This window comes from Oncorhynchus mykiss, chromosome Y (assembly GCF_013265735.2).
Source record: "Oncorhynchus mykiss isolate Arlee chromosome Y, USDA_OmykA_1.1, whole genome shotgun sequence".
In the NCBI taxonomy this organism is placed as follows: Eukaryota; Metazoa; Chordata; class Actinopteri; order Salmoniformes; family Salmonidae; genus Oncorhynchus; species Oncorhynchus mykiss.
Genome location: NC_048593.1, coordinates 22,251,386 through 22,266,137, shown reverse-complemented (window position 1 = coordinate 22,266,137; position 14,752 = coordinate 22,251,386). Strand labels below are relative to the sequence as shown.

At 41.8% G+C, this 14,752-nt stretch overlaps 1 protein-coding gene across 1 annotated transcript in view; it reads left to right on the top strand.

The window, feature by feature from the left end:
* LOC110509815 (astrotactin-2) overlaps positions 1–14,752 on the top strand; it is a 457,880-nt gene that overhangs the window by 71,369 nt on the left and 371,759 nt on the right. Inside the window, exon 2 of the mRNA XM_036967227.1 lies at positions 7,968–8,155. Within this exon, the coding sequence (XP_036823122.1) occupies positions 7,968–8,155 (188 nt within the window). The remainder of the gene's footprint in view (positions 1–7,967; positions 8,156–14,752) is intronic.

The following is a 14,752-nucleotide window of genomic DNA, read 5'->3' as shown; positions in this document are numbered from 1 at the left end:
ATGATTACCCCCGGCTTCACTCTTTGGCAGGAGGGCCGACGGCCGGAACCTGAGAGCAGAAGATGGTGCAATCATTTGGAGAATGGTCCCTTTAATGGGATTGGAGTATTTAAAAAAAAAGAGTCTATGTACTTTGCAGATAAGGGGACTGTTTATCCTGTTAATGTGTCACTTTAAATACATTAGGCCCTTTTTGGCTGGCTGCCTCCCTAATCCCAAATAGCATGAGACAAACCATTTATAGATCCTCACATAAATTAGAGTGGCATTGTTTTGGGTAATGAAACTCAATTTCCTTGTAAGAATAGGGTTTTTGGTTGAAACCAAATGATATCACTACTCAATTGCGTATTAAATCCCTTAATTTGGGGGCACTTCGGGTTTTACAGCGTTGTTAAGGTGCTGGGGCTTATTATTGGATGTAAAACAGAGGTGACCTTGGGCTGCTGGGCTAGAGACAGAGAGATGGCTTAGGAGGAGTTTGTGTGCTCTCTATAGAGGAGAGAGATACATAGGGCTCAATGCAGCATGTCAGCAGCGGTAGACAGCAGGCCACTATTAGTTGACTTATACTGTATGTGCTCCTAAAGGTCAATCAGTTCTACCATAAAAATAACACCCACTCTGTTCTATAATTCCTGGGTCTCTATGCACTTGTCTACTTCTATGTTTTAGTGTTTATTATATGAATGGGAAAAGAACCAGGATCTGTTGTAACATGGTTGTAAACTATCAAAAAACATCTACGGTAGGTTTTATTTGTATGAATATATTATCATATAATTTGTATTCTCTCGTCCAGTTTTATACAGCAAGGCCATAAACCTGAGTTAATCTGTATGTCCCTATCGCTGACGTCCTCTGTAAAGCTCTGTTACCTAGGTTACGTCATAAAGCACCTATTTTATACTATAAATCAGATGGTCCCTTATGGAGTGAACCTTTTTATAAGTAGAGTCTGAAATGTGTTTGGTTCCTGCTAGAGGCGGTGGGCACTGCCCAGCAATGCTTGCTGCTGGCTCTGTGATTGAGCACAGTTTGAGTTGGCGTGGGTGTTGGGGTAAAGATGGACCTTTGGTTCCACTGGCTCAACTGATTGTTAATAACTTATTCTCACCGGACCCTAGCCCCAGGGGAAGTCCTAGACACTGGTAGAATCCAATTATCCCACGGGACCTCCTGTTTTCTATTTGAAGTGATTGCTGTCCTTTGTACCTCATCAGCAATAGCAGCAGAGCCCGAAAAACATTCTGTGGCATAGGGCAGACATATTTCAGCATAATTATATCTTGGATAAATCCCACTGTCGGTGTTGCAACAGTAATGCAGCAGTACATTACTAAGATGATTAGGGTCAAGCAGCTTTAAAAATGAATCTGTGGAGATGGCAGATGGCAATGGTGTGCGGGTGGTACAGAGGTCACGACCAGGTCATCCACTAGGAAGTGATGAGTCGTCAAAATTGGAGACCGCTGTGCTGACTGTGTTGAGCAGTGCAGCAGGCAGTGCAGAGACAGCTGTCACAGCAGAAGGAGCCCTCAAAGACCCCACTGACAGGGAGAGACACCTAGTGACAGATCTTTTTGTCTGGGAGACAGAGGGTAATTTTGACTGCCTTTGTGCAATGCCCATGTCATATGTTCATGTCATATAGGGGAATATTACTTTGTCACATAATATCATTTTATGGTATATTGTATTCATCCTGATTCTATTTGCCTGTGCTGTAGATGTAGCTTGCACATATCAAATGATTGCTCTTTCAACTAGTTTACTTGATCACAATACAATAACATCAAGCCCATTGTTATTTTATCTCCATGAATCTGTGTATTTGCTGCTTGTCTCCTGACCCTTAATTAATGATGACTGGCCAGGACCTGAATATGACATTGATGGCCTCCCTCATGCCCATGATCTCTCTCTCTCTCACTCTCACTCTCTCCTCCCTGGTTGACATATTTAGCTGTTCAGTCCTGACTGGGAGAATATGATCTCTCTCTTCACGTAGATGGCATGGCAGGACGTTAGGATCCAACTGTGCCGCTGGAAATTAGCACATTTCAATGCCTTGAAACATGCTCCTTCTCCTCACTACGCATTTTAATTGTATCCATGTTTAATGGCCTTTATGTCCATGAATGCCAACTATTTCATTAGGGAGTGTTATAAAGACATTGGGGTGGCTTTAAGTTGTTAAGTGTTTAATTTCAATGGGAAGTGCACAGTGTTGGGGAAGCTACTCTGAAAAGACCAAGCTACCAATTACTTCACACTGAAATAAGTTAAGCTACACTAAAGCTAACCCTATGAAGAAAAAAAATAGTTTACTTAACTAATGTTTATTTTGTTAGGTTCTAATTCTCATTGTAAAAAGCTCAACAGACACTATGAAAGCTTAACAAAGTTTAATTATTCTCAGAGGATCAATACAGCTGCATTTGACAAAACATGTTTCCATCAAAAAAAGTATATATTCTCCAATTTAGATGCACTCCTCCTTCTCTCCTTCTCTCCAATCCTTACATCTTTTATGCTTCGACAGGAAGACGAAGTGATGGGGTAATCGACCGTTCCTTCTTCAGTAAAGGGGGCCTGACCTCAACCCCCTTCTTGCCTAATCCATGGCTCTCTCCCCTTATCAATGCCGGCCACATGTGATCGCTTCCCTGCCCAACTCACAGCTATCATGGTGCCTGGTACCAGACTGTGTCTCTTCTCCTCCCAGAGGATCCCTCTCATAGGATCCCTGATGGCTAACAATATCATTATCCTGACATAATGTAAACGTTATACATGACCCTCTCTCCCTCAGTGACATGAATAAGTATATTTCACATTGTCAGAACCCAACACTTTGAAAAAGTAATTTAGTTCATCCAAACTACTTTGTGAAACATGATCATCTGTAAATCTGAAATGTCATAGACTATAAATTGCAAGAACAGGTCAATCTGGGGTCATATGTTAACAGAATGTGTCATTTAGCCTATTAAACACATAAACAATGTATTAAGTGAGAATTAGGCAGGTCTGATGCTGAAAAAGAAAGGAAATGATTGCCTACTGTTGGGTTCTAGCTTGAAATATACTCATTCATGTACCATACTAAAACGTATTGATTACTTTACATATGTAAGGAATGTATATGGTGGGGTGAGTGGAGGATGGATAAGAACTAGGTGTATGGAAAGTTATTGAGTGAGGAAGGGGGAGTGCAGAAGGTTTACATTCTGTCAACATGTTATTGTTAATTCTCATGGCTCCTAAGGAGGGAGGCAAAGGGGAACAGTCTGGTTTCAGTCACTGATAAAGAAGGACAGTCGTGGGTTTGGGAGGAGCAAGGAATTTGTCCCGAGTTCAGGTCAGATGAAGTGAGAAGGAACAGTCCTATCCCACACACATATACTTCCACACCCACAAAGGTTCTAGCATGAGGCAGGGCCATGACTTCACCAGTGAGAGGAACCAATTAAGTTCCTGACTAGCAACAGAGATGTACTGGCTGTCTAGATGTGCAAAGAGTTGACTCCACCTGGTACGAGGGTATAATTATAGGTACTTGTGTAAACATGTTTCTGTCTTTGCAGCTGTATGACCCAGTGGGTGAATAAACTTGGCTTGAGCTTTTTCTAGTCATCCGTGAGGTTTTACTCTGTTTGGTCAGAACCTACAGTAACACTATTTAACCCAAACCACACCCATAGTGTGTAGTGCCAGTAGTTAGCTACACCACTACATGGCAGAAAAAGTAATTAACTACTGAAAACACTACCTAGATTTGAATTCAGTTCAACTACCGCCAAGCTACTGCAAAATGTAATTAAATTACTAGTTGAACTACATGTAGTTCACTACTCCTCAACACTGGAAGTGTGGCACAGCAGCCTTTCGGCAATGCCGTATTTGCCTAAATATCCGATATCTCACGTTAACTCGTTTGGAAATGGTAATTGGTCAATTCTTAACAGGTATTAGCATTTTCTGAATGGGAGTAGTGACAACCCCCCATTTGGTGACAAATCAAATATGTATTTCTACGAGAGTATTCCGAATTTTTCCTGATACAGTATGTGGGGAAGGTGTTTGTGTGTTGAAAGTAGACTTTACTCTCAATACTCAGTTTCAAAAGTGAGGCCGTTCAGAGTGAACATTAGAAATGTCTAAAACCTGAACACAGTGAGATGTGTTTGATATGTGTAATGAATCAGGTAACATGCTCTGACAGTACTGATGAGGCGCTGACTGACACCGTCTTCTATCCTCTCTGCATATTGAGCTGATATATTTAGATGAATCTAAAAGGTTATGGAAGTCCATCATTATTGTCGCTTATGAATTATTAAACGTGCAGCTGCCCATAATATTATGATGGGCATGGCAGGCTGAGGCGCTAGGCTAGGCAGCGGCGTTATCGGAAGGCTCGCTGGCTGGCTTGCCATGCCACATGGTTAATGACAAGCAGCATAGTGCCTTAAGGGTGCCAGCTTTCATCAGGGTAAGCAGACGACACAGCCTTGTTACTGAGCTGACAAACTGTCACGGCATTGTCAGCCCACGCAGTTACTGACTCCATGCAGCTATGATCACCTTTAAACTGATGAGAACGACCTTTGGGGAGGACGTGTGTGTGCGTATATATGTGTGTGTGTGTGTATAGGTCACAAAATATCCTTGTTTAGTGTATCTCACTCCATTTGTATCTGTGTGCATCTGTCTTGTCTATGTGTATCTATAACCGTGACCTCAGCTTTACAACGATAATTCAAAACATTGTTTTACAGCATGTGTGCTACCGGTATTAATTTTTCTAAAGCGAGAGATGAATAATCATTATAACCTTCACAAGCATTCTTCAAAATCCACCTCAGCTACAACACCGAGTGCTTCCTCAGTTGCTGTCACACTGTTTTTATTCTAGTATGAAATAACATTTCAATTGCCGTTATGAACACTGATCAAGGTAAAGGTCACATTTATGAATGATAACCAACACATTTCATCATTCTAACAAAACAAAGGTCAGCCTGCTGACATTAACTGAACGCTGTGTTCAAGGATTTCTAATGGTAGTGTGGACAAAGAGGACTTTAGCCATGTCGGTCACAGTAGCTTTGGTGTTATTCTGCATCCCAGTATTTCACACCCTCGGGAGAAGTGGGTTATTCACAACTCACTAGACAACACTCTTTGTATCTATTATCATAAACTGTTGCATTGTTCATTTTTAGTGGGAACAGATTGTTCACTGGCATCTAAAGTAAAGCTCATATTGGTGGAGATTAAATCAGTTCTCATTTTCAGAAATGCTTAGTTATTTCACAGTGTGAATTTCATTCTAACAATGGAAACAAACTTGTACAGCTGGGTGCTACATTTGAAAAGGCCGTTAAGAATAATACATGTATTTTGTCCATTCTTCCTTCATAATAAAATCTCGCATGTTGATTTTAGAGAAACGTCATCTCCTCAAAACACCCAACATGGTGGACTAAAATGAGCGAAAATGAAAATCAATGGCTGAAATACAATATTACATATACTATACGCACAGTCATAGCAACTGTGATTGGGTACTGTGTGTTGAGCCACTTTGAGTACAGCCCTGGTAATAAGTGATATACTGAGTGTTCAGTAGATTTCACTCAGGGTCATCTGGGCTACCTTCAGATGCATCAGTCTAGAATAACAGGGCTTTATCAAAGATTTGGACAAGCTCCAAACAATCCCGTCTGCTCTGTTCTGCAAGCTTAATGCGATCACGAGTGGGTAAACTGGAAAAGGATGTTACTCTAAAAACAGTTTGATTTTTTTGATTTTTATGTTTTGCTATAGGTTTTACTGTAACCTTGGTAACTATTGGTACCTTGGTCGGTATTGATGCAATACGGCATTCGCCTCACTCTAGAGAAGAGAGCTCTAATGGTTCAACCGTTTCTCTTTCTCATTCTCTTTGTGTAAAGTCAGCCATGCTTCTCCCCTGCTCTCAGGGGCTTGTGTAATGGCTGCAATGACGCACCTCAGGGTTGTCCTTTCTCTCCGCTGGGTAGACATTCCTTCCCTGACGCCCTTGCTGGGAGCTTACATGCTTCAACCTCGTCTTCCCACACACAGGCATGCAAACTAACCAACACACACACACACATACACACACGCACACACACACATACACACACACATATACACACACACACACACACAGACACACACACGCAGACATGCACACGCACGCACGCAGACACGCACACACACACACACACACACACACACACACACACACACACACACACACACACAACAGCCTCTGTATCCTGCTAACGTCTCAATGTTTGCCCAATAACAACACTCATGGCATGCTTTTGTCTTTGTACAGTGTCCACCCAAGTGATTACCAGCCAAAACGGCTCTGTTATATCTGTCCCCCTCTATTCGTTTAAATGTCTGCCTCTGATGAGTGCCACCTCTTTGTTAGACCTGAGAACATCCTCTTTCAAGCTCAATAGCCAAATCTCAAAATATGAGAAGCTGCAGATTAAACACAGCAATGTGCTTGAAATTTCACAGCCTACTAACTTTAATCCTACTATTGCACAGTCAGCAACCATTTATGAGAGGGAAAGATGCTGAAAGCGGACTTTCTGGAGGCTTTTGACTTTCTGGAGGCTTTTCTGTAGATCCCTGCACAATAATACAGTGGTTAGCATGTCTTCCAGCTCATCCTCTATATGGCTGTTTTAGTGTTCATGGTAGATGATCATACTGCCCATGTTAATGAAGTTCTGATACAGCGATGGCACACAGGAATAGAAAATTAAGGACTTGTCCGCAAATCTGTCAAAGAATCTGGACTCTTTAGTGTGGTATCAGAGACCATCCCATACTGTGCCATATCAAGTCACTCTACTTCTACCCCTGTCCTTCAAGCCCTAGCGATCCTGATGTATGTGTGTGCCCTGTACTGGAAGGGCAGTGGTAGTGATGAGGGCAGCTCACAGAGTACTCCTCTCCTGCCGTGTCCACTGACCCAGAGTCAGTAAGTTAATGACCAGCGCCACTGAAAGCCATCCCTCATTCTGTACCTGCCACTGGTCTGGGAGCAGCTCCCATCCCCCTGTCACTGCCCTTGTCACCCACCCCTGACAAATACTGTATCAAGCACATAGCTCCCAGAGGCTGTCTCAGTACCCAGCGACCACATAGCCCCAGTAGTCGATAGCATCACAGTCCTGTGCTTTGATCCCTATCTGGCCAACTTGGCTTTTTTCCTCCTTGCTTTTATTTCTCCCACCAACCTGCCCACTAAATCTAATCTCACTTGGCTTTGTTAAAATCTTTCAAGGTTGCGGCTCGTCTTTTTGGATTCCTTTCTCGCTGCCTTCTTTCCTTTTTCAATTGTTTTGGTGTCGTAGCTCTTTATGCTAATGCCAATGGCATGTTCATGCTAATGTATTCATTAGGTTTACAGGACTTTTGATGATTTGCGGAGAGCGCAGTGAGGCAACGTTTTCTCCAGTGCTATTGACAATAAAATGGAATCCTAGGTGACGGTTAACGGACGGAATGACACCCATTGTCTTATCCCCATGTGTTAGTACACTAATAATTTGAATTATTTATACAAATAAGCAGCATGCAAGCAAAGTCTAAGCTATCTACTGTCTGTTGATACATCTACCTCTAGGGGGGCAGCCGAGTCTTGACCTTAAGAGAGAGCAAGCACTTCACTGGAATGTTAATGAAAACTTATCACAGACTTCTGGGTCACCCCTGAACTTTCATTCACTTCACTTTCCCCACAGATGCATGTTCCTCTCACAGACACAGATAAACACACACATAAGTGCACACACTTGTTTACACAAACACACACACACACACACACACACACACACACACACACACACACACACACCCCAATTGTTTATTTCACAAAATCTCTCTTTCTCTCTCTCTCTTTCTATCTGTAGAGATGTCAGGTACTGGGGCAGACATATCTCAGGTGCATTGGAAGCAGCAGTGGTTGGAGAACGGGACACTGTATTTCCACGTGTCCATGAGCACCTCTGAGCAGCTGATCCAGACCACCGTACCCACGGCCCGGGAACCTGCTCATGTCCTGCACGAACACATGCACCTGCTGCACATCTCTGTTATGGTAAGAAACACATACAGTCGTGGCCAAAAGTTTTGAGAATGACACAAATATTAATTTTTCACAAAGTCTGCTGCTTCAGTGTCTTTAGATATTTTTGTCAGATGTTACTATGGAATACTGAAGTATAATTACAAGCATTTAATGAGTGGCAAAGGCTTTTATTGACAATTACATGAAGTTGATGCAAAGAGTCGATATTTGCAGTGTTGACCCTTCTTTTTCAAGACCTCTGCAATCCACCCTGGTATGCTGTCAATTAACTTCTGGGCCACATCCTGACTGATGGCAGCCCATTCTTGCATAATCAATGCTTGGAGTTTGTCAGAATTTGTGTTTTTTTTGTCCACCTGCCTCTTGAGGATTGACCACAAGTTCTCAATGGGATTAAGGTCTGGGGAGTTTCTTGGCCATGGACCCAAAATATTGATGTTTTGTTCCCCGAGCCACTTAGTTATCACTTTTGCCTTATGGCAAGGTGCTCCATCATGCTGGAAAAGGCATTGTTCGTCACCAAACTGTTTCTGGATGGTTGGGAGAAGTTGCTCTCGGAGGATGTGTTGGTACCATTCTTTATTCATGACTGTGTTCTTAGGCAAAATTGGGAGTGAGCCCACTCCCTTGGCTGAGAAGCAACCCCACACACATGAATGGTCTCAGGATGCTTTACTGTTGGCATGACACAGGACTGATGGTAGCACTCACCTTGTCTTCTCCGGACAAGTTTTTTTCCGGATGCTCCAAACAATCGGGGATTCATCAGAGAAAATACTCCAGTCCTCAGCAGTCCAATCCCTGTACCTTTTTCAGAATATCAGTCTGTCCCTGATGTTTTTCCTGGAGAGAAGTGGCTTCTTTGCTGCCCTTCTTGACACCAGGCCATCCTCCAAAAGTCTTCGCCTCACTGTGTGTGCAGATGCACTCACACCTGCCTGCTGCCATTCCTGAGCAAGCTCTGTACTGGTGGTTTCCCGATCCCGCTGATGAATCAACTTTAGGAGACGGTCCTGGCTCTTGTTGGACTTACTTGGGCGCCCTGAAGCCTTCTTCACAACAATTGAACCGCTCTCCTTGAAGTTCTTGATGATCCGATAAATGGTTGATTTAGGTGCAATCTTACTGGCAGCAATATCCTTGCTTGTTAAGCCCTTTTTGTGCAAAGCAATGATGACGGCACGTGTTTCCTTGCAGGTAACCATGATTGACAGAGGAAGAACAATGATTCCAAGCACCACCCTCCTTTTGAAGCTTCCAGTCTGTTATTCGAACTCAATCAGCACGACAGAGTGATCTCCAGCCGTGTCCTCGTCAACACTCACACCTGTGTTAACGAGAGAATCACTGACATGATGTCAGGTGGTCCTTTTGTGGCAGGGCTGAAATGCAGTGGAAATGTTTTTTGGGGATTCAGTTCATTTGCATGACACAGAGGGACTCTGCAATGAATTGCAATTCATCTGATCACTCTTCATAACATTCTGGAGTGTATGCAAATTGCCATCATACAAACTGAGGCAGCAGACTTTGTGAAAATGTATATTTGTGTCATTCTCAAAACCTTTTACCACGACTGTACACACACATGCATGTTAACACGCACTCCCCCCCCCCCTCCCACACACACACACACACACATCCTGTAACAACAGCTTTGTGATAGAAGCACCCTCAGATGGGCACGCATTTCACACATCTCCTTTGTTCTTCTGGAAACATGGACATACCAACAAACCTTCTCAAACATTACACCTCTACTACCATATCCATCTGTTCACCTGCCTCTGCATGCTCCACAAGTCTCTACTGCTCTCCTATAGGTCGTTATCAATAAAACATCACAATACGGTGCAAAGCGTTCAATTTGGATGCTGGGGGGAAAGGAGACCCCCAGCTCTGCTAAAACCATTGACTACTTGGGGGCGTTTTCAAAGGATTGTTAAATAAATGTAACTATTTGGTTGTAATATCATCACCTCATGAAGAGCATAGTCAGAACTACACATTTCAGAGTTTCCATGCAAAATAATTGTGCAAATTTACCTCTATCATCAAAGTTATACAGAAATGAACTGTATGTTTTTCATGATCAGTGAACATGAATTGATCATGTATTTTCAGACATGTGAGGGTAACCTATCCATTTGGCATGTAGCTAACTAAGCAAACAACATGTGTCATTTAGCTTGCTTCCAAAGAGATTAGGTTTTTGGAAAGAGCTTGACATCGACAAGTCCTCGTCCTGGTAAAGTTGTCAGTCGGACTACTGTCATCACCACTATAGATAGCAAGCAAATATAGCCATCTAGTTTACCCACTGAAAGTTAGTCAATTTGGCATGGCATGGTCCGTCAACAAGCAAACTTGATTAAACACTCTTAAAAACCATGTTGAAAAGGGGAAAATGTTGGAGAAAAAAAGTACATTAGGTCTACTTACCACTATGTTTAGCCAACTGTACAAGTCTCTACTGGCGGCTTGTGAAGTAAATGCACCCTTCTGCTGCTTGACAGGCAAAAAGGATGGGAAATGAACCTAAACCACTCATACTGGTCAGGTATAGTTCACTTGTATTGTATATCACTCAAATAGCCAATATTTAGAGATAGTGTGAGGCTACCCTCATGTATATGAAATTACATGATCATTTCATGTTTACTGATCATGAAAAGCATACAGTTAATTTATGTATAGTTCTGATGATAGTGGTACATTTGCACAATTGTTTTGCATGGAATAATCTGAAATGTGTAGTTCTGACTAGGCTCTTCATGAGGTGATGATATTACAACCAAATAGTTACATTTATTTAACAATCCTTTGAAAACGGCACACAGTTGTCAACGGTTGTAGCGACGCTGGGGATCTCCTTGTCCCCCAGCAAACAAATCGAACACTCTGCACATTATTGTGACATTTTATTGATAACAACCTATACACCTACACACATCTCTCTTCTTCAATCCATTACACCTCTCCACTGGTATGGCCTTACAAGTATTCTCTCCATTCAACTATCTCCTCTCACACCTCTCCAGTCCCCTCTCTTCACTTCTCCACACCCTTTTTGCTCTCCTCTTTCTCACGTCTCACTCCTCTCTTTCTTTCTTATATTATCTCTATTCCTTGCTCCAGGCGTCACTTCTCATCTCTCCAACTTAATCACCTCTCAATACACTCCTCTTTTCTCTGCCCCTTTTGACCCCTCTCTCTACCTCCACCCCATCCTCACATCTCTTCACATCCCCTTCTCTCTGCCTCTTTCTCTCTCTTTCCCCTTCTATCTTTCCTTTTCTCTTTGCCTATTGACTCGCTGTCCTCAGGGGAATTAGTGCTGGGCGTAATGGCCAAAATATCAAATCACGGTATTGTAAAAAAAATTGACGTTATGAGAGTATTTGCCAGTATTTTATGTTTTTAAATTATACAATTTCTAAATTTGCTTTATAAGTAGTGCATGACCTCAGGGTGGCAACACATACATTCTAAGTGATTTAAATGGGTCTTTCTCCATTCGGATTGTTTTATACGGTTCAATTCAACTTCAACCCCAATTTTTTTTTTGTTGCATTTTGATAAATTTCTGTATTTCCTGCACTCATTTGAGAAAATGTCCACACTGCCATGTAGGGCTGCACGGTATCGGCAAACAATCTAAACCTTATTTCGAACCAAATGTTGCAATAGCGATTTTACTTATGATTTGGAGCAGAACACTTGGGTGAAATGTTGGAATCATGGAAATGGAATGATTATTCTAATTCGAAGGAAAATGCCAGGGAGGAGTTATTATGATTGGTTCTTACCCTAAGTGTTTTTTTTAGGAACCAAAGTGTTGATAATTGTTTCCTAAGGGACCCTATAATCTTTGGCTACATTGACTGTTTAATCTTAGCTACTTCATGTAGCTAACATATTAATGCTTCTTGTATTCCTCTTTGATTTAGAAGGTGCTGTTGCACAAACAACATGCTGATTTAGGTCTACACCATCACAGTATTATCAGGCTGTATAACTAATTATGTTTGCTACATCTGTTTTCAGATGTAAGCAACACAAACTAATAGTGTAATTTTAGAACACTACTGGATTTATATGAAGAAGCAAAGTGAAAAAAGCATTGCTGTCATCAACATTGTTGCATGTGCTGCATTGACCATGCAGACTGAACGCAAGTGTCTCGTGGTCGAGGAACAACAAATAGAGAGAGCAGAGAGATGACTCAAGTAGCGAAGTAAACTATAAACATGGCGTACCACATTTAACAAACCAAACATTCAAATACTGTTATAGAGGGTAAAGTAAAAACCCAAACCAGTCATTGCATCAATACCGGTATATCTTAAAATACGCTATACTGCCCAGCCCTAAGGGGAATTGCTGTATCATGTGCATCATCCATCCATGCTGTCCGATGCAAATCTCTCACCCACCCTCAATGTGTCCCTCTGCTGACTAGCACTGTTTCAGGGCATAAACATTAGCAGGCTCTGTTTTTAAATATCACTTCACTGAGTGATGAGCCAGAGGTCATTCCGGGCAAGCTGGTTGAGCGATATAAAGTGGGTTCAAGCTCAGAGCAGACCTTACTTCATGCTTTCAGTCACCCCTCTTGGTTTTCTTTTGATACTTCCACTTGGACTTGATGTGAATGGTAGCATGTGTGTTTATCCGTGCGGAATCTCATCATCTGTGAAATTGGGGAAGGATATTGAATAGGAAGGAAGATGATCAGGAAACACAGTGTATGCTTCTGGCCTCGGGGCCCAGGATGTCTCCTGGCTCTTTGCATCATTAAGTGTAATTCTGTCAGTTCTGTGACAGGTTCAAGTCTGAGTGCTCTATTCTTTTGACATTGAGCTGTCGGTTTCTCTCTCCCGATTCCTCCTATGTTCATTCTCTCCATCACATACGTGGAAAGGACATCTTATTGACATGGAACTCTGATAACCTTTTGAATTGTGCAGTTTATTCTGATTTGTTTAGATCATAATGTGTCCATATTATTGGAATTTCAGCTGCTCTATTAATATATACATTCCTGGTTTTAGAACACATACTCATCCAAAGGTTTTTATGTATTTTTACTATTTTATACATTGTAGAAGAGTAGTGAAGACACCAAAACTATGAAATAATATATGGAATAATGTAGGAACCAAGAGAGTGTTAAACAAATCAAAATCTATTTTATATTTGAGATTCTTCAAATAGCCACCCTTTGCCTTGATGACAGCTTTACACACTCTTGGCATTCTCTCAGCCAGCTTCATGAGGTAGTCACCTGGAATGCATTTCAATCAACAGGTATGCCTTGTTAAAAGTATATTTTTGGAATTTCTTTTTTTTTCTCAGTTGTGTGGTAAACAGAAGACAGCCCTATTCGATAAAATACCAAGTCCATATTATGGCAAGAACATCTCAAATAAACAAAGAGAAACGACAGCATAATTACTTTAAGACATGAAGGTCAGTCAATATGGAACATTTCAAGAACTTTGAAAGTTTATTCAAGTGCAGTCACAAAAACCATCAAGCGCTATGATGAAACTGGCTCTCATGAGGACCGCCACAGGAATGGAAGACACAGAGTTAAGAAAATTGAGCCCAAAGGACACCAATAATAAGAGACTTGCTTGGGCCAAGAAACACAAGCAATGGACATGAGACCGGTGGAAATGTGTCCTTTGGTCTGGAGTCCAAATTGGAGATTTTTGGTTCCAACCGTTGCATCTTTGTGAGACGTGGCGCGGGTAAACGAATTATCTCCGCATGTGTATTTCCAACCTTAATGGAGGATGAGTTGTTATGGTGTGGGGGTGCTTTGCTGATGACACTGTCTGTGATTTATTTTGAATTCAAGGCACCCTTAACCAGCATGGTTACCACATTATTCTGCAGTGATAGGCCATCCCATTGGGCTTAGTGGGACTATCATTTGTTTTTCAACAGGACAATGACCCAACAATTTGGCTCCCGTGTGGCACAGCGGTCTAAGGCAGTGCATCTCAGTGCTAGAGGCGTCACTACAGACCCTGGTTTGATTCCAGGCTGTATCACAACCGGCCGACATTTAAAAAACAGATTAAAAAAACATGCATACACGCTAACATACTCACTATATATATACACATGGATTTAGTGCTGTAGATATGTGGTAGTGGTGGAGAAGGGGCCTGAGGGCACACAGTGTGTTGTGAAATCTGTGAATGTATTGTAATTTTGCTGGACCCAAGAAGAGTAGCTGCTGCTTTGGCAGCAGCTAATGGGGATCCATACAAATACAATCGGCCCAGCGTCGTCTGGGTTAGGGTTTGGCTGGGGTAGGCCATCATTGTAAATAAGAATTTGTTCTTAACTTACTTGCCTAGTTAAATAAAGGTTCAATCAAATATACAAAAATACAAAAAACACACCTCCAGGCTGTGTAAGGGCTATTTTACCAAGGAGGAGAGTGCTGCATCAACCCATACAAAAATGTCAATTAATTATAATACACACAATAATTCACATTTCTTGTTACTGCAGGGTTATTTTCCTACTGTGAGAAACGGATCAAATTAAGATCCTGCATCTGTATAGAGTGCTAGCATTCAAATTAAG